At 45.4% G+C, this 20,874-nt stretch overlaps 1 protein-coding gene across 1 annotated transcript in view; it reads left to right on the top strand.

Annotated features, from left to right (window-relative positions):
- Positions 1-246: 246 nt before the first annotated feature.
- The window catches only part of plb1 (phospholipase B1), a 141,697-nt gene continuing 121,069 nt past the window's right edge, over positions 247-20,874 (top strand). Inside the window, exons 1-7 of the mRNA XM_052025451.1 lie at positions 247-399; positions 737-800; positions 5,561-5,619; positions 5,709-5,743; positions 10,402-10,445; positions 12,851-12,950; positions 16,023-16,074. Of these exons, the coding sequence (XP_051881411.1) occupies positions 247-399; positions 737-800; positions 5,561-5,619; positions 5,709-5,743; positions 10,402-10,445; positions 12,851-12,950; positions 16,023-16,074 (507 nt within the window). The remainder of the gene's footprint in view (positions 400-736; positions 801-5,560; positions 5,620-5,708; positions 5,744-10,401; positions 10,446-12,850; positions 12,951-16,022; positions 16,075-20,874) is intronic.

Below are 20,874 nucleotides of genomic sequence, written 5' to 3'. Positions count from 1 at the left end.
GATCCCTGTGGAACACCACTGGTCACAGACCTTCAGCCAGAATAACACCCTTCCACCACTACCCTCTGTGTATAATGGGTAAGCCACTTCTGAATCCAAACTACCAAATCAATGTAGATCCCATGCATCTTAATCTTCTGGATCAGCCTACTATGAGGGACCTTGTCGAAATCCTTGGCATGCTTCAATACTTTGCTCGATTTTTACCAGCGCCTTGCCACCACTTTAGTCCCTTTGCATGAGCTAATGGAAAAAGATGACCCTTGGAAATGGTATGATGGGCAGTGGACAGCTAACAAGAGGTGCGAGAGCAGCCTCAGCAGTGAGTCCTTCTTCATTGGGACACTGAGGCTCTCATGTGATGCATCCAAATGGAGGGTCTGTGAGCTCGTCACTCAAGTAATGAATTCAGGCCAATCGCATGCACTCACCTCCAGTGAATACATTGGGGTCACTCGGTTTGACTCCCTCTCGCTGCCTGGAGTGAGATCAGCAGTGATCAAGGAAGGCAGAAGAGGAGGAGGAAAGAGGCTGAGTCTTTCAGTGGTCCGGATGGCCGGGTCCAGCTGTTGAGGGCAGCAAGGGGTCAATGTTGTAGGAAGATGCCATGTATTGTGTTCCGTGGTTTGACCTAACTATCTTCATACCTGGGGGTAGCTGTGGCCCCATTATGTAACACTGCTGTGTCAATGTGATTTGGTATGAACACGTCTGATTGTAGACCTTTACCTTCTAGAGCGTCATGGATCCTTGGGTTGGCTGTGCTGAGGGAACATTTTCCAGCCCTGCTTCTGTTTCGGGTAAGTGTGAATCGAATAAGGGAAAAGCATTAAACAACGCGAAGGAACTGGAGAAGTCAAGGATGTTCTCCCTCGAGTAAAGATTACAAGGAAATTCAATACTCTTCAAATTTATGAAGGGTTCTGATTGAGAAAATTGGAATTTTTTTTAAGTGACATAGGTGTCAGTGACCAGAGGGGACAGATTTGAACCAAATGTCAAAAAGCCACAGGGAAGCCAATGAGAATTATATTCACTCACCAAGCTATGATCCGGAATGCGAAGTGGGCTGTTTGACCTCTCTTTCAAACAGCTGGCATGGGTACAATGGGCCGAATGGCCAGCTTCTGTGCTTTGCACATAATTCAATGACCGTGTCAAATCTGAACTAAAAGGCAAAATTTACTGGCAATGCATGGCAGCTCTTCCTCACTCTGATGTCGAGGGTTATAGAGTCATGAAGTCATAGACCATAAGACTATAAGATATAGGAGCAGAATCAGGCCATTCAGCCCATCGAGTCTGCTCAGCCATTCAATCATGGCTAATTTTTTCAACCCCATTGTCCCACCTTCTCTCCATAACCCTTAAGCCTCTTACCAGTCAAGAACCTATCAATCTGTCTTAAACACACCTAATGACTTGGCCTCCACAGCCCTCTGTGGCAACAAATTCCACAGATTCATCACCCTCTGGCTGAAGAAATTCCTCCTCATCTCAGTTTTATAGGGACATCCCTTTATTCTGAGGCTGTGCCCTTGGATCCTACACTCTCCCACTGCTGGAAACACTCTCTCCACGTCCACTCTATCCAGGCCTTTCAGTATCCGACAGGTTTCAATGAGATCCCCACCTCATCCTTCTGTAGAGTTATACTGCATGGAAACAGGCCCTTTGGCCCAACTTGTCCATGTCAACCAAGGTGCCTAACTGAGCTAGTCCCATTTGCCTGGCCCATACCCCTCTAATCTTTTCCTAAGCACGTAACTGTCTAGATGCATTTTAAATGCCGTAATTGTACCTGTCTCTACCCCTTCCTCTGGCAGCTCATTCCATATACTCACCACCCTCTGTGTGAAAAGGTTGCCCCTCAGGCCGTTTTTAAATCTTTCCCCTCTCAGTTTGAACCTATGTCCTCTAGTTTTAGACTCTCCTGCCCCAGGGAAAAAGACTGTGGCTATTCACCTTATCTATGCCCCTCATGATTTTATAAACCTCTATACGATCACCCCTCAGCCTCGTACGTTCTAGGGAAAGAAGTCCTAGCCTATCCAGCCTCTCCTTCGAACCCCAGCACTCCAGCCCCAGTAACATCCTCAACTGGTCTACACATAGAAGGGATGTTGTAAAATGCGCTATGAATATAAGATGTAGTTGGCTGGTGAGAATATATCGGGTCAAGAGTGCAAAGGGATGAGGGGACTGGTAAAATGCATGAAGCACCATAAGGAGGTGGCTCATGGCTGGTTAAGAGTAGCCAGAAGATTGGATTGAGAAGAAAAATGCTGCACATAAAGAGGTTTAATTTTAATACAACTATAGCTGTAAAAGTATGATTTAGTGGCAATTAATTTTTAGAACATAGAACATAGAACACTACAGCACTGTACAGGCCCTTCGGCCCACAATGTTGTGCCGACATTTTATCCTGCTCTAAGATCTATCTAACCCTTCTCTCCCACATAGCCTCCCATTTCTCTATCATTCATGTGTCTAAGAGTCTCTCAACCATCCCTAATGTATCTGCCCCCACAACCTCTGCCGGCAGTGCGTTCCATGCACCCACCACTCTCTGTGGAAAAAACTTACCCCTGACATCCCCCTTATACCTTCCTCCAATCACCTTAAAATTATGCCCCCTCGTGTTAGCCATCGTCGCCCTGGGAAAAAGTCCCTGACTGTCCACTTGATCTATGCCTCTCATCATCTTGTACACCTCTATCAAGTCACCTCTCATCCTCCTTCTCTCCAAAGAGAAAAGCCCTAGCTCACTCAACCTGTCCTCATAAGACATGCTCTCCAATCCAGGCAACATCCTGGTAAGTCTCCTCTGCACCCTCTCTAAAGCTTCCACATCCTTCCTATAATGAATTTTTGTCTGCTTGGTACTGATTAAATGAAGCATTAGACACAATGGATAGTTTTAATGACTGATACACAAATTATACTATTGATCATACTATTGATTATTGATTATTGAATTAAAATATCACTGCTTATACTGTATGTAGTCAATGCATAAAAATGCCAATGTTACTATTAATCACTATCAGAACACCAGACTATAAGCTGAACCTCAATATCTGGGCCCAGGACACAAGGGTGATACATTTTTGTCCTGTGACTCAATGGCACTAAAATCTTCTCAACAGCTCTATTCAAATGAGGTATTGCTTTTCACGTATTGGGTTATTTGGCTTATCTTGCACATTCTTTCTCCTGACTATCTTCAGTGTCTTTCTGAATGTGGGAGATGTTTGTTCTGACTATTTATCTTATCTCTAGTATTCTGCATGTAAGATCTGGAGGCCTTATCTTGCCGAACAGGCCTTGAAACAGATGAACCTTGAAGTTGCTGTGTTTGCTGATATCCAGCCACCACTTTGCTAATTTTTTAATGACTGAAGCAACTCTACCTAACCCACCCCTTGCCCCATCAACCATTCTCCCAGATCACAGTGGGTAAAGGTAGTGGAGACTTTCTTACAAGTTCGATTGAGGAAATAGTAGGGGGTGCGGCAAGGATAATGATCTGACATTGCCAGGTTGATATGGAAACAGGCCATTTGGCCCAACTCGTCCATGCCGTCAAAGGTGCCTAACTGAGCAAGTGCCATTTGCCTGATCCATATCCCTCTAAACCTTTCCTAAGCAGGTAACTGTCTAAGTGCTTTTTAAATGCCGTAATTGTACCCATCTCTACCACTTCTCTACCAGCTCGTTCCATAGTACTCACCATCCTCTGTGCATTAGTTCCTCAACTGTGGCACATTGAATATTACCCTTGTCCATAAGTCAGACAACAATGGCATAACTGGTAGAGCTGCTGTCTCACAGCTCCAATGATCCCGGTTCAATGCTGACCCCTGGTCTCTCTGTGTGGAGCTTGAAGGTGTGGGTTTCCTTCACGTACTCCAGTTTCCTCCACATCCCAGAGACGTGGGTTTCCTTCCAGTGCTCCGGTTTCCTCCCACGTTCCAAAGATGTGCGGGTAGGTAGGATCATTGCCCCCTGCCAATTGCTCTAGTTTGCAAGTAGGTGGTAGAATCTGAGGAGGGGGTGGGTGGGGTGGGAGGGGATGTGTTGATGGGAATGTGGGGAGAATAAAATGGGATTAGTGGAGACAAAAGAGACTGCAGATGCTGGAATCTAGAGCAACAAACAAAATGCTGGAGGAACTCAACAGGTCAGGCAGGATCTGCGGAGGGAAATGGACAGTTGGTGTTTTGGGTCAAGACCCTTCATCAGGACTGGGATTAGTGTAAAATTAGTGTAAATTAGTGTAAATCGGTGCTTGCTGGTTGGCGTGGACTTAATTGGCCTATTTCTCTGTCTTTAATTTCGGAGATTTGCCTGCTTAGGGTTGGCACTCCTGTGTAGTACTGAGGGAGGGCGTGCCTGCCAGAGGTGCAAACTTTTGGATGAGGTGTTAAACTGAAGTCCCACAGGTGGATGTAAAAAAGATTCCCATGGAGCTATCTTGATGAAGAGCAGAAGTAGTATCCTGGTGTCCTGACCGATGCTTACCCTTGGCTTACTATTCTAAAACAGATCGTCTCTCCGTTATCACGTCTGTGAGAGTTTGCTGTACACTCACCTGCTACTGCCTTTCCAACATTACACCAATGACTACATTTCAAAAGCTGGTTTATTGGCTATAAAATGCTTGGAGATATGCTAAGCTCATGAACTCTGAGGTATAAAACGTTAGCCTTTCAAGTGTGTGCTCACATTTGAGTCAGGGTTTGCCGCTTTAAGAGTCAGAGGGTCATAAAGTCGTAACAGCACAGAACCAGACCCTTCAGCCCACCACATCTATGCTGACCACTGTACATATATACTAATCCCATTTGTTATGGAGCCTTCCGTCCCTTGCCGATTCCAGTATAGATGCTTCTTAAATGTTGTGAGAGTATCTTCCACCACCATTTCCTCAGGCAGTGCACTCCAAACTTCATCACTCTCAGTATGAAAAAAATCCCCCTCTGATCCTCTCTAAACCTCCAACCTCACATACTGATGTCCTCTTGTTTTGGACACAGCCACCATGTGGAAAAGACTCTTACTGTCAACCCTATCCATCTCCTTCATAATTTTGTATACCTAATGAACTTAAGTCCAACCCATTCCAAAACCTGAACTAACACTGCAGTCTGTGGTGTGCAGTCAGAAGCACCTTTGAGGTAAGGCTTTAAATTCAGCTCATGTTGAACTTGAGAGGAGGCTGAACCCTTGGCATCACTGGAGGAAGTTCAACGAGTTCTTTCTGTGGCTTGGTCAAAGTTCTTCCTTCAACAGGCGCCAACAGAATGGGAGTCGAAGCAGAAGAATATGACTGCTATTGACAGAGTACAGCAGGTACCCAGTGAATGCAGATTTCCACACATACTCCTTATCCCGTTTCCTTGGATATTCCGGGCCTAAAAATGAAGATAACTGGGGATGAATGATAAAGTCTTGGTTTCACAATAAGAATTCTCTTGACGCTAAGCATGCATATCAAACGAACAATAAACCTGTTGGGTTTATTTTTAACCTGTGCTTATCTAACTCTCCACAGTCCACACCTTGAGACCATCAGAGGTCAAGGTTGTTGCAATGATGGGAGATTCGCTAATTGTGAGTAGTGCCATTTGCTTAACATTGCCTGGGAACTGGTCAATGTGGAATGTGTTAACAGTGCACTAATACCCACTGTTTACTTCCAGGCAGGTTCAACACAGGCCACTGAACAAACGGCGAGGTAATGATTTAACCTGAAATTCGCAACTTATTTTGTTCTACTTTCCCCTCTCTCGGCACTGATATCCCAGTAAATTGCAAGGCTCAGCGCTAGAGGGAGAGGCCCAGAATTTCCGGAGGATATTATACTGCAGTGAATGAAGTTGGCAGTGGCGACAGGGATGAATTGAACTACCCAACAAAGCTTGTTGGCCATTTGCATTTGTAGCTTGCAATTGTATAAGCCGAACATGTAACTCTTACCACTTGGACAGACAGACAGACTCAAGGGAACACCACCACCTGCGGGTTCCCCTCCCGATCACTCGCCTTCTAACTTGTAAACATATATATATGTTTATATATATAACCGGTCCTTCATCGTTTCTGAATCAAAATCCTGGGAAATCTCAGCCAGCAGCACCTTCTCCATAGGCTGTGGTACTGGTATTGGTATTGGTTTATTATTGTCACTTATACCGAAATACAGTGAAAACCTTGTCTTGCATACCGAACGTACAGGTCAATTCATTACACAGTGCAGTTACATCGAGTTAGTACAGAGTGCATTGAGGTAGCACAGGTAAAAACAATAACAGTACAGAGTAAAGCGTCACAGCTACAGAAAAAGTGTAGTGCAATAAGGTGCAAGGTCACAACAAGGTAGATTGTGAGGTCAGAGTCCATCTCATCGTATAGGGGAACCGTTCAATAGTCTTACCACAGTGGGGTAGAAGCTGTCCTTAAGCCTGGTGGTACGTGCCCTCAGACTCCTGTATCTTCTATCTGATGGAAGAGGAGAGAAGAGAGAATGTCCCGGGTGGGTGGGGTCTTTGATTATGCTGGCTGCTTCACCAAGGCAGCAAGAGGTGAAGACAGAGTCCAAGGAGGGGAGACTGGTGTCCATGACGCGCTGGGCTGTGTCCACAACTCCCTGCAGTTTCTTGCGGTCCTGATGAAGGCTAAACCCCACCATCTTGCAGATAATGAGGGACAGATGAAGGTCCTGGGTGCCAGTCAAACATAAACCAATTTCACGCACTTTGTCAGCAGAAACTCAGCTGCTTAAATGGTTCAATGCACAAAAATTGCTGGAGGAACTCAGCAGGTCGGGCACCATCTATGGAGGGAAATAAACAGTCGACATTTCGGGTCGAGACCCTTCATCGGGACTGGAAAGGAAGAGGGCAGAAGCCGGAATGTTGGGGGGGGGGGGGGGAGCGCACGCAGGCAGGGGACAGGTGAGTTCAGGTGATAGGTGAGCCCAGGTGAGGGGGGAAGGTAGGTGGGTGGGGGAGGAGGGAAGATGTAATAAGCTGAGAGGTGATAGGTAGAAGAAGCAAAGGACTGAAGAAGAAGGAATCCGGTAGGAGAGGGCAGTGGACCATGGAATAAAGGATGGGGGAGGGGAGGAGAGGAGATGGTAGGTCATCAAAGTGGGGGAAGGGAGCCACAGGAATAAGGGAAGACAAAGGAGTTGGGGGGGGGGGGGAAGAAGAAAAAGAAGGGGTTGGGTTACCGGAAGTTAGAGAAATCAATGTTGAGGCCTTCAGGTTGGAGACTCCCAAGGCGGAATTAAGTAATTCAACCCCATTAGCTGCTCTTTGTCTGGGAGGGGGTGGGGGGGTGCGGGAGGTGGGAACCACATTAATAAGTACAGTTTTCAGGGGGACGGGTTCTCCTGATGGACATGGGACCCCTCCCAGGAAGAACGTCCATCAGAGCTGTGCAACAAGGTAGGCCCTTCTGGAAATCAACTAGCAAACATCCTGTCGTAAACGTCAACTTGCAACTTAATAGACAAGCTGCGGAAGGAGTAGTTACACTGCAGTTATCTTAGCTTCTGAGGGGATTGGGTGTAGGGGGATACCGTTTCAGACTTGGCAGGCTGTGTGTCGCCATTCTCAGTGGCGATGATGACACCCTGCTTCATCGGGCTTTGGAGGATAGAAGCTTTCAAACCTGACACTTGGGCACTAACTGGGGTGCAGCAGTATAGTGGGTAAGTCAGTGGACTGCTGTCCAGAAGCCTGGGCTGTCAGGCCAGGAGCATGAGTTCGAATCCCACGGCAGATGACAATTTATGATTCAAGTCATGTGATAAATCTGAAATAAAAATCTAGTGTCCGTGATTGTGAAGCACTTGGCTGTACAATTGTAAAAACATATCTGTTTTACTAATGTTCTTCAGGGGAGGAAATCTGCCATCCTTACCTGGGCTGGTCTTTTTGTGTCTCCAGAACCATGCTGATGTGATTGACTCCTTCACTGGCCACTAAAATGTCCCATCACCCAGTCAGTTCAAAGGGCAATTAGAGATATACAAATAAATGCTGGTCACGCCAGTGATATCCTCATCCCAGGATGAATGTTAAGATAAGGAATCTGGACATAAAAATCCAGGCTCAATGCACAAGGTGCAGGAGTCATAGAGTCACACAGCAAGGAAACGGGCCGTTCGACCCAACAGGTCCTTGCCAACCAAGATTCCCATCGAAGCTAGTCCCATTTGCTTGCATTTGGCCCATATCCCTCTAAACCTTTCCTATCCATGTACCTGTCCAAGTACCTTTTAAATGCTGTTAATGTACCTGCCTCAACCACTTCCTCTGGCAGCTCATTCCACACACTGACCACCCTCTGAGTGAAAAAGTTCCTATTAAATCTCTCCCCTCTCACCTTAGATCTATGCCCTCTCATTCTTGATTCCCCAACCCTGGGAAAAAGACTGTGCTCATTCACCTTATCTATGTCCCTCATGATTTTATACACCTCTATAGTATCACCCCTCATTCTCCTACATTCCAATGAAAAAAGTCCCAACCTGCTCGACCTCTCTTCATAACTCAGTCCCTCGAGTCCCGGCAACACCCTTGCAAATCTCCTCTGCACTCAGCGGGTCAGGCAGCATCCGTGGAGGGAAGTGGACGGTCGACATTCTGGGTCAAGACCCTTCATCTAGACTGGAAGGGAGATAGCCGATCTAAGAAGGTGGAGGGAAGGGGTGGAGCAAGAGCTGGCAGGTAACGGGTGGATCCAGGTGAGGGGGACTAATATGCAGATGGGGGATGGAGAGTGGGAATAATGCCAGAAGCTGGAAGGCGATAGGTGGAGATGACAAAGGGCTGAGGATGAAGGAATCTAATTAGAGAGGAAAGTGGAGCATGGAAAAAGGCAGGAAGGGACGCAGTGGGGGGAGTATGTGCGTGATGGGCAGGTGAAGTGGGTGAAGGAGGGGATAGGAAAACGATGATGGGTTCAGGAAGAAAGGGACAGAGGCGAAGCCGTTTACCAGAAGTTAGAGAATTCTCCAGCATCTTGCCTGTTGCTCCAGACTCCAGCACCTGCCGGCTCTTGTGTCACCATAGACGTCCAGGCTGCTGTTCCACTGGAGTGCTGGGTAAACTGCCTTGTGGAGGAAACATTAAACGAAGGCCTGCTCTCCTGGATGGAAATAACAGATCCCACGGCATTGTCCAGATAAGAAACAGGGAATTCTGTTTTCATTTGTTCGTCTTTCAGGATTTGGGCATCATAGGCATGGTCAGCATTGGTATTGGTTTATTATTGTCACTTGTACCAAGGTACAGTGAAAAACTTGTCTTGCATACCATTTGTACAGATCCATTCATTACACAGTGCATCAAGGTAGTACAGGGTAAAAACAATAACAGAATACAGAGTAAAGTGTCACAACTACAGAGGAAGTGCGTTGCAGGTAGACAATAAGGTGCAAGATCATAACAAGTTAGATTGGGAGGTCAAGAGTCCATCTCATCGTATAAGGGAACCGTTCAATAGTCTTATCACAGTGGGATAGAAGCTGTCCTTGAGCCTGGCTGTATGTGCCCTCAGGCTCCTGAATCTGCCTGATGGAAGAGGAGAGAAAAGAGAATCAGCCAGGTGGGTGGGGTCTTTGATTATGCTGGCTGCTTCACCTAGGCAGTGAGGAGGCTGGAGGGGAGGCATTTATTGCCCTTCCCCGACTACTCTTGAACTAGGCAGCTTCCTAGGTTTTTTCACAGGGCATTTCAGCATTGACAGCTGAAAAATTTACAAAAGAATCAACATCTAAAAAGAAATTATCTGATTTTTGTCACATCCCTCGCGGACACGGGGAGAATATACAAACTCCTTACAGACAGCAGCAGGAATTGAACCCAGGTCGCTGGCGCTGTAATAGTGTTACACTAACCGCCACACTACTGTGCCTGCCCAGTAAACCAGCAATTAAACCAGTAATTGCTGGAAGAACCTTGAAGAGCTGTTTTCCCAGACCGACAGCCAAAGAAAGTGAAAGTGCTTTCTGCAGTGGGGTCAAGAGAGGCAGGCGGCTTCTCCCAACTCTGAACGAAAGGCTGCCACCCAAATTCATAAATAACTAGAACCAAAATCCTGCAGCCTCCCTGGGTTTAATCCAATGCTGCTGCCTCTTCCCGGGAATATCAAGGAGCCTCTGATCATGCTCATCTTTGCCATCCACCTGCTGGCCAGTCATCCAGAGAGGCAGATGGCTGATCCACTACCACTCAAGTGAAGTCTGTTCCAGCCCGGATGTAGGGATAGTTCATTCCAAGAGCCAGCATGGGGGCAGGGAGCTGATTGGCCTCTGTGTGTTGTTTGGGTGATTCCAGGACAGTAAATGTAAACTTATCTCTCTTTGTTTTCTCTTGACTGAAGGATCGGTGAGGATCCATCTCCCAGGATGCAAGGTTCCTTTCCAGGTATGTGCCAACAAGCAGTTCCCTCAGTGAGCCGAGCAGGCCTGAGTGTTGGTTCCACCCTTCTTTCTGGGCCTGGTAGAGAGCCTGGGCCAGGAGCTCTCCTTGCCCCAGATTTGGGGAAGGTTTGGTAGGTTGATACTCTGTCGCAGTGCCGAGGGAGAGCTGTACGTTCGGAGATAGTCAGTAGAACCAAGTCCTTAGAGTCATACAGCACGGAAACAGGCCCTTCGGCCCAACTTGTCCATACCGACCAAGATGCTAGTCCCATTTGCCCGCGTTTGGCCCATATCCCTCTCAACCTTTCCTATCCATGTACCTGTCCAAGTGCCTTTTATATGCTGTATTGTACCTGCCTCAACCACTTCCTCTGGCAGCTTGTTCCATATACTGACCACCCTCTGCATGAAGTTGTTGCCCCTCAGGTCCCTTTTAAATGTTTCCCTTGTTGCCTTAAACCTACACCATCTAGTTTTTGATTCCCCAGCCCTGGGAAAAAGACTGCATGCATTGACCCTATCTATGCCCCTCATGATTTTATACACCTTGTCCCTCTTTACCTATGTTCTAGGGTGGGCTGTTCTAGGGCGGGCTGCTGCCCCACACCTCCGGCGGCCCGGGTTCGATCCTGACCTCTGGTGCTCTCTGTGTGGAGTTTGCATGTTCTCCCTGTGACCACATGGGTGCTCAGGATTCCTCCCACATCCCAAAGACGTGGGTCGGTAGGTTAATTGGCCGCTGTAAATTGCCCCCAGTGTGCAGGGGTAGTTGATGGGAATGTGAGAGAGACAAGGTACTAAGTCAGGGAAGGGGGCAGGTAAGAATGCTCTAGAGAGCCAACATTGACTTGATGGGCTAAATGGCTTCCTTCTATATCATGGGGATTATAATAGGACAGATGCTGCACAATCCTGTGGCACGATTCAAAGAAGAGCAGTGAGTCCTGGTCAACGTCCCTCCCTCAAAAATCACCAAAGGAAATCAGGTCAGCTGCTAGCCTACATTCTTGTTCTTCTCCAATGGCTGCCATTGCCTGGGCTGTGGTTACACACCAGCTCAAGTTCTAGCTACTCTGCTTCCAGGGAAGTGTGAGTTCATTTCACAAGTACCGACTAACTCCAGCTGATTTTCCTCAGCTTGGAAGTCAACCACAACTTACTGCAGACAATGGCCTCGATGTTGCCAGTGTAAAAGTTAATTAAGAGCCATTGAAAGCTTTTAAGAAACCACTCTACTGCACACAACCTATTGCCCTGTAATCCACCACATTGGTTTATCAGCGTCTTGCGCTGCCAAAGGCCACCCGCAGGTGCCAAGGTCCAGGAATGCAAAGGTACCTGACGAACCCAGTGGTGTCCAAGACCCACGAGCCCAGCATTGCCCTGGCAACAGAGGTGCATATGTTTCACAAGAGCCAAACATTTGAATGGGTGCCAGAGACATACAGGTATCGTATGAGCTCAATGTTGCTGTGGTGTCACATACAAGTATCCCTGGATCTCAGTGTTGCTATGGTGCCAGAAATGTAAAGATATCCCATGTACCCACTGGTGCTATGATGCCAGAGATAGATGGGTATCCCAGGAAACCGGTGTTGCCATAGTGTCAGAAGTGTACAGATGTCCCTGGAATCCAGTATTGGTATTGGGTTATTATTGTCACTTGTACCGAGGTACAGTGAAAAACTTGTCTTGTGTACCGATCGTACAGATCAATTCATTACAGAGTGCAGTTACATTGCGATAGTACAGAGTGCATTGATGTAGTACAGGTAAAAACAATGACTGTACAGATTAAAGTATCACAGCTACAGAGAAAGTGCAGTGTAATAAGGTGCAAGGTCACAACAAGGTAGATCGTGAGGTCAGAGTCCATCTCATCGTATAAGGGAACTGTTCAATAGTCTTATCACAGTGCGATAGAAGCAGTCCTTAAGCCTGTTGCCACAGTGTCAGAGATGCACAGGTTTCCCAGGAAACCAGTGTTGCCATAGTATCAGAAATAGATGGATATCCCAGGAACCAGTGTTGCTATGGTTTCAGAGATGGACAATTGTCCTGTAGTACCTGGGATCCATAGGTATCCCAAGAGATAAGAGCTGCAAAAGTGAAAAGAACCAGAAATCTTTAGAGTGAGCCATAGCTGCCATTTGCAGACCATTACTGTGGGCCTGTGCACTGGAGAGCATGTCACCTTCATCAGTAACTCTAGATTCCAGGAAGATCAGGAGAACCAACAGTGTGACTAAAGCACCAAAATTATGCTGCAGTCAGGCCAGGAGACCAATATCATCCAACCAGCAACCTGGGCCTTGTGAGGGCAGTCCAACAGAAACAATCTTGTTTGTTAGACTATGTCTGAGTAATACTGTAACACTTAATATTCCAAATCATGTCTCTAATCCGCAGATATTTTGAAATCATTTAATCCTGACCTTATTGGATACTCTTCAGACAACAGAAACCACGACAATTCACTGGACCAGTCTACTCTGAGAGTGAAAGCTGAGTATGTTAACTCTGTTTGAGACTGCAGTGCTTTTGTTGGCTATGTCACTTATGCAGGAGTATCAATGGGAGCTTATGCAATTCCTCTCACTTTCAAAGAGCTAACCAGCTGGGATAAGAGGGTCTCAGAATTCATAGAGTCATAGGGCTATATAGCATGGAAAACAGGCCCTTCGGCCCAACTCTTCCATGCTGACTAAGTTGCCTACCTGAGCTAGTCCCATTTGCCTGTCTGTCTGAACCTTTCCTATCCATGTACCTGTCCAAATGTCTTTTAAACATGGTAATTGTATCCTCCTCCACCACTTCTGGCAGGTTGTTCCTTATACCCACCATCCTCCATATGAAAAAGTTGCCCCTTTTAAAGCACGGTAGTGTAGCGGTTAGCGTAACGCTATTACAGCGCCAGCGACCCGGGTTCAATTCTGGCCACTGTCTGTAAGGTGTTTGTACATTCTCCCCGTGTCTGCGTGGGTTTCCTCCGGGTGCTAGGGTTTCCTCCCACATTCCAAAGACGTACGGGTTAGGAAGTTGTGGGCATGCTATGTTGGTGCCAGAAGTGTGGCGACACTTGCGGGCTGCCCCCAGAGCATTCTACGTAAAAGATGCATTTCACAGTGTGACTAATAAAGATACTTCTTATCTTACAAAATCTTTCCCCTCTCTAAACCTATGCTTTTTAGTTTTGGACTCCCCTACCCTAGGGAAAAGATTGTGGCAATTGACCTTATCTATGCCCCTCATGATTTCATATACCTCTATAAGGTGACCACCACCCCCTCACCCTCAGTCTCCTGCACTCCAGGGAAACAGTCCCACAAATGCCAATACCTGGCAATAAGCTTTCCCACTAGAGTTCCCCTTTAGCCATGGTGAAATGGAGATGAAGATAAACAAGGAAGAGTATTTAAGAACAAGACAGTAATTTTGGCACTGAGGATTTGGTTTCATAATAGTGCCTCATGGGCATATTGGGTTGTAGGCTGTAATTGGCATTGGTGAGGACTCCACATCAATGAGGCATTGTGCTGTATTTTGTATGTGAAGATGATGTGTTATCCTCTCTATCTGTGAGGATGTTGGGCTATATATATTGGTGAGGGCATTGGGCTGTATTGTATATAAAATACCCCTAGTTCAGGGAAGAGGCAAAACCACCAAAAGGGAGAAGATGTCACATGTACATCGAAATACACAGTGAAATGCATCTTTTGCGTAGAGTGTTCTGGGGGCAGCCCGCAAGTGTCATCACACTTCCGGCGCCAACATAGCGTGCCCACAACTTCCTAACCTGTACGTCTTTGAAACTGGAGCACACAGAGGAAACCCACTAAGACATGGGGAGAACGTACAAACTCCTCACAGACAGTGGCCAGAATTGAACCCGGGTTTCTGGCGCAGTAATAGCATTATACTAACCGCGACATTACAAGTGGGGTACAAGAGAGATCATAGAGTCATGAAATAATTACAGCACAGAAGCAGACCATTCAACCCTCCCATCCTGTCCATCCCAAAGATATTTTGGTACATTAATTGGTGTGCTGCCAGCTTAATTAGGAATGGTTAACAAATACTATTCGAGTTAAGTCGAGTTTATTATCATGTGCACAAAGTACAGTGAGGTACAGGTACAATGAAAGACTTGCTTGTAGTAGCATCACAGGCATGCAGGTTCTGACAACACACAGAACATAAATCAGACATAAATTATACATAGCAACAAACAATCTGCTGGAGGAACTCAGTGGGTTGAGCAGCATCTGTGGGAGGAAAGGAATTGTCGACGCTTTGGGTCGAAACCCTGCATCAGTACCGAGAGTGGAGAGGGGAGGTGGCCAGCATGAAGAGGAGAGGGGGAGGGGTGAGAAAGGATCCCGAGGTGATTGGTGGACTGGGTGAATCAGGTGATTGGATCACCAATCACCTTTGACTCCTTTCTCACCCCTCCCCCCTCTCCTCTTCACACTGGCCACCTCCCCTCTTCACTCTCAGTCCTGATGCAGGGTTTTGACCTGAAACGTCGACAATTCCTCCCCCCGCACACAGATGCTGCTCGACCCGTTGAGTTCCTCCAGCAGATTGTTTGTTGCTCCAGATTCCTGCATTTGCAGTCTCTTGTGTCTGCATAAGTTATACATGAATCATACAAGACAGTGAAGAGATAAAAAAAATGTGCTGAACAAGACTTTAGTGCAAAAAAAACCACAGAGGAGTCCACAGTAGTGTAAGAGACGGTTGGTAGTGTTCCATTGCTAAGGTTCTGTATAGGCAGTGGAGATAAATGATGAAAAGAAGCAAAGTGGAGTTGATGGGCTTGTGAAAGAAAATAAGTTGCAAGGGTAGGAAATAAGTGGAGAGAGAAATGGATCTGATGGGCTTGATCTGCCAGGTGCTGGTATGGGCCAGATGGGCTGAAAAGTCTCCATCTGTGTAGTAGTACGTAAGTACATTATTGTGCTCAGTTCTGGTCGCCTCACTACAGGAAAGATGTGGAAGCCATAGAGAGGGTGCAGAGGAGATTTACAAGGATGCTGCCTGGAATGCAGAGCATGCCTTATGAAAGCAGGTTGAGGGAACTCGGCCTTTTCTCCTTGGAGAGATGGAGGATGAGGGGGGGACCTGATAGAGGTGTATAAGATGATGAGAGGTATTGATAGGGTAGATAGTCAGAGGATTTTCCCCAGGGCTGAATTGGCAGCCACAAGAGGACATAGGTTTAAGGTGCTGGGGAGTAGATATAGAGGAGATGTCAGGGGTAAGTCTTTTACTCAGAGGGTGGTGAGTGCGTGGAATGGGCTGCCGGCAACGGTGGTGGAGGCGGATACGATAGGGTCTTTCAAGAGACTGTTAGATGGGTACATGGAGTTGAGTAAAATAGAGGGCTGTGGGTAAGCCTAGTAATTTCTAGGGTAGGGACATGTTCGGCACAGCTTTGTGGGCCGAAGGGCCTGAATTGTGCTGTAGGTTTTCTATGTTCTATGTTCTATGTTCTACATGCAATATTCCAATGTGCTCTGATGTCTTCTATAACAGAACTTCACCTAATAACTAATTGATCTGTTTATTTCAGGGAATTGCCGGGGCAGGCTCTAAAACTGGTGAACAGTTTAAAAAGTCAACCGGTGAGTGTTTAAATACTGTCTACTTCATGGAGTGATAACGGTGAATGGACACTTGTGGGAAATCCATTGGTCAGCTGAAGGAACACCACAGTAACTCATGACCGGCTGGACGGTTATAGCAGAAAACCTCCTGTAGTACCCTTGTACATTCCTGAGTGCTTTAATATTGTAGAAGCATGGGAGAGAAGTTTGTCTTTGATCACCAGTACTTGCTGTGGATCTAAATGTGCTGACATGTTTACAAACAGCAGCCATTATTCATGCAAGCATTTTGCTCAAACAGCAAAAACATTAATTAATTTTGCAAGGATCAGAACCATAGCTCACCTCTTGCCAATCTGTACCAATGTCCTTTGAGCTATAGTGGGATTATGTGCATACTTATTTTCTATTAGAACATAGAACATAATGGAAACCGTACAGCACAGGAACAGGCACTTTGGCCTATGATGTGGGCCGAACTAATTTAACAAGTAATTAAATGCTTAACTAATCCTTTCTGCCTACACAAGGTCCATATCCCTCCATTCTCTGCACATTCATGTGCCTATCTAAGAACCTCTTAACCGCCTCTATTGTATTTGCCTCCACTACAACCCTTGACAGTGCATTCCAGGCACTTACCACTTTATGTGTTAAAAAAACCTGCTCTGCACATCTCCTTTGAACTTTCCCCCTCTCACCTTAAATGCATGCCCTCTGGGATCAGACATTTCGACTCTGGGAAAAAGATACCGGCTGTCTACTCTGCCTATGCCTCTCTTAATCTTATAAACTTCTATCAGGTCTCCCCTCATTCTCTACCGCTCCAGAGAAAACAACCCAAGTTTGTCTAGCCTCTTCTTCTACAGTAGCTCATGCCCTCTAATCCAGGCAGCATCCTGGTAAACCTGTTCTGCACCCTCTTCAAACCCTCCACATCCTTCTTATAATGGGGTGACCAGAATTGAATGCAATATGCGGCCTCACCAGAGTTTTATAAAGCTTCAACATAACTTCCTGACTCTTGAACTCAATGCCTCGACTAATAAAGGCAAGGGTGCCATATGCCTTCTTTACCACCCTATCAGCCTGCACAGCCACTTTCAGGGAGCTATGGACTTGGATCCCAAGGTACCTCTGTATATCAATGCTATTAAGGGTCCTGCCATTAACCGTGTACTTTCCCCTTACATTTGATCTCCCATTAGGTTGTAGAACTGATTTCTGTATGAGTGAGGTACAAACATTTAGAATTTTTTCTTTGATAGGGATTCCCTATGCCCTACTGTGTCACTACACTTTCTCTGTAGCTGTGACACTTTACCCTGTACTGTTATTGTTTTTACCTGTACTACCTCAATGCACTCTGTACTAACTCAATGTAACTGCACTGTGTAATGAATTGACCTGTACGATCGGTATGCAAGACAAGTTGTTCACTGTACCTCGGTGCAAGTCACAATAATAAACCAATACCAATACCTATCTATACTAATCCCATTTACTCACATTAGGTCTGTAGCCTACTATGCAATGGTTGTGAAGTTGTGATCTTTTAAACCACAAAGACTCTGGACAGAGTAGGTAGAGAGAAAATGTTGCCATTGATGGAAAGGGGCGTAGAATTAAGGTTCTTGGTAGATGAACCAGAAGTGGCATGAGGAAAAGTGTTTCCAATCTGGAATGCCACCAGAGGAACCAGTAGAGGTAGGTTCAATGGCTGTGTTCAAAAGGGGGCTGGATCGTAAAGGAAAGAAATTGCAGGACTATAGGGAGAAGTGGGAGAGTGGTGATTGAGTAGATTGCTCTAACATAGAGCTGGTACAGATCTGACAAGCTGAGCAGCCTCGCTTCATGCTGTAACCATTCTGTGAATCTGTGGTTCTACAAGAAACATCCCAAGGTCCTTCATAGGAATGTTAATCAGACACCATGTCAGGCAAGGAAACCAGGTATCTAAAAGTCAATCAAAGGAGTAGATTTTAAGAAGTATCAGAAAGGAAGAGGGGTTTGAGGAGGGAAATTCCAGTGTTTTTTGATCTAGTTATGACCAATTCTAGGGATATATTTTCGTGGCACTTGGGACTTTGATGCAGCTGGTGAAACACATTGTAACAGAACCAATATCCTGGCCCTATTAAACAGGACGGACCTGGTTTCTGTAACTGAATGAACAGACTTGGGAGGACATATACGAACAAATGGATAGAGATGTACTGTATAAAAAAGGCTTGACTGGTTTGCTGGCTTCATATTGGTGACCCACTGCAATGTCCTTTTGGAGACGTAAGGGGCCACAGGCAATTACCCTCTTTAGGAATGTGGGGACGGGTGATGGCTTTGGGAATATGTGGTCACTGGAGGAATTATGGCTACTAATAAACCAGAACTGTTGAGACCAAATGACCTTTGGAGGGATGTGGCACTAATTAATTGGTTGAATCAAAAGCATGTTTTGTTATATAGGATACTGGCCAGTGGTAGGAGTCTCATCTCTGGCTGGTTAAAAGGTAATAGACAAATGTTTGATGATTGATTGATGAAATGCTCATCTATGATGTGTAATCTTTGGCTGATAGAGGTCACATGTATCTATGCTTAGGGTTCAATAGTCACTGTAGGAGTTCTGATTTTTAAGTCATCTAGAGCTTTGCTTCTGGGTGAACAAAAGAACCTGAGTTTTCTCTGACTATTGCAGGTTGTGGAGTTGATTGAAGTCCCAGAACACTGTACATGATGGGAAAAAAATCTCACCAAACTTTACCCCTTCTATTTACAAGGATAGACTAGCCAATTAGAATATGTTTGACCCTTTCTGTGGTATCCAACAGAAATATGCTTTGGAAATTTGCACAGGCAGCTGGATTAACAATTCAAGTGTTGATTAGACTGCAGACAAGTGAAGTCTCAGGTTAAAAATGAGCAGCAATAACCAGTCCTGTTTCTTTTTCAGCACATTGACTTACAGAAGGATTGGAAGCTGATTACAGTTTACATCGGCATTGCTGATCTCTGTGCATTTTGCACAAATAAGGTGATGTGCAAAATACTCTTATTAAGTAGTGATGTGTTTGTGCATTCAGTATAAACTGAAGCAATGTGTTCTGGAATCAACGGGAGGCTAGTTAAAGGTGCTGAGCCAGATTGAGCCAATATGGTAACGGGAAGGAGGCAATATCCAAAAAGATGATCCAAAGATCCTAAGTTTTAAGAATAAATTGGATAGATACATGGAGGGGAGAGGTCTGGAGGGTTATGGACTGAGTGCAGGTCAATGGGACTAGTGGAATAAAGTTTCGGCACAGACGAGAACGGCCGAATGGCCTGTTTTCTGTGCTGTAGTGTTCTATGGTTCTATGATCGTACTTTGAACAAGTTCAGAGTTAGGTTTGGAAAGCAACAATTTAACGTTTAAGTTTCTACATTTTGGTAACCAACTGACAACAGAAAAGTGAGCGAAGTGGACATTGGGTAAAACCATATATGAACAGTAGGAGATGTTCAAACAAGAAACAGGCTTAACGTAGCATCAGATTGTACTTATGTGGTGTGCAAGATCTCCGCCTACTAAATAAGTACAGGTTACTGGTACACTAATTTACATTAACAAGTTCACAATGCCACACTGCGGGAATAAAGGAATGGTAGTTAAACATTTAATGGACAAGTTGTGTCTAATGAACCTCATTAACTCTTTTTAGCAAATAACTAAATTAATGGGTGAGGACTATGAGTGGATTTATATGAATTTACAGAAGGATTCAGGAGAGTTTCACTTAAGATTAAACTCATAGAACTGAAAAATAATTACTGATCTGATTTGCTAACCACAGACAGAGAATGACGATAATCATACATACTCAAATTGGAAAGAAGTGACTCACAATAAATGGGATAATGACCAGCAGTAATCTGCCATGGCTCTGTACTGAGGTCCTCAACTATTCATTTTATTTATTGATGACTTCATTACAAAAAGAGAGGATACTTGCAGGCTTGATGATGCTCTGGTGGTGGCTTTGCAAGTAGGTCAGCAGAAACCTAGGAATATAGAGGGACATTGATAGATTAAAGAGGTAAATGGATTTCAACACGGCTGCGTGCAGAGTCATCTACACTGGAACAACAACAGGTAGATCTGTGTCTTATTTAAACAACAAAGAGCAAGGAACAGCAAAGGTCCTAAGAGATTTGAAGGTCTGTGTACAAAACACTTATGCATAACGGATTAAAAATAAACATGAAGGCTAATGATCTATATATATGGATGCAGAATGTGAGGAGAGTTTTGTCAGAGCTATCTAAAATGGGAACAGTTCTAGGCACCACACTCCTGAAAGGATATATTGCTCTTAGGAAGAGTGAGGCAGTGATTCACAATAATGCGACCAGGGCTCCTGGGGTTACACTATGACAGATTACTTAAACTAGCCCTGCAGTCACCAGAATGTAAAAGTTTAGGGATGGTTGGAATTTAAGTTTGAAAGGAATCGTTCAAATAGAGAGAAACCATTTCCACAGGTGACACAAACTGAAGCAAAAAAAACCCTGCAGATGCTGGAAAGCCAAACAATCTGCAGCTACTCAGCAGGCCAGGCAGCACCTGGAATGAGAGAGGGATGGAGTTAACTTTTCAGGTCTGTTGCCTTTCATCAGAATTGGGCCAATCTAGAAATCAAACATGTTTTCTGCAAAGAAGGGGAATGGGCTGGGGGGAACAAAGGGAAAGTAAGTGACTGAATGATACAGAAGTTGGGGGTATCAGGTGAGAGAGGGTGGTGAAGGGTTGTCCACCACAATCTGTTTAGAGGAGGTGTA

This window comes from Pristis pectinata, chromosome 10 (assembly GCF_009764475.1).
Source record: "Pristis pectinata isolate sPriPec2 chromosome 10, sPriPec2.1.pri, whole genome shotgun sequence".
Taxonomy (NCBI): Eukaryota; Metazoa; Chordata; class Chondrichthyes; order Rhinopristiformes; family Pristidae; genus Pristis; species Pristis pectinata.
Note: the sequence above shows the minus strand (reverse complement) of the source record. Positions and strands in the feature narration are given on the sequence as shown.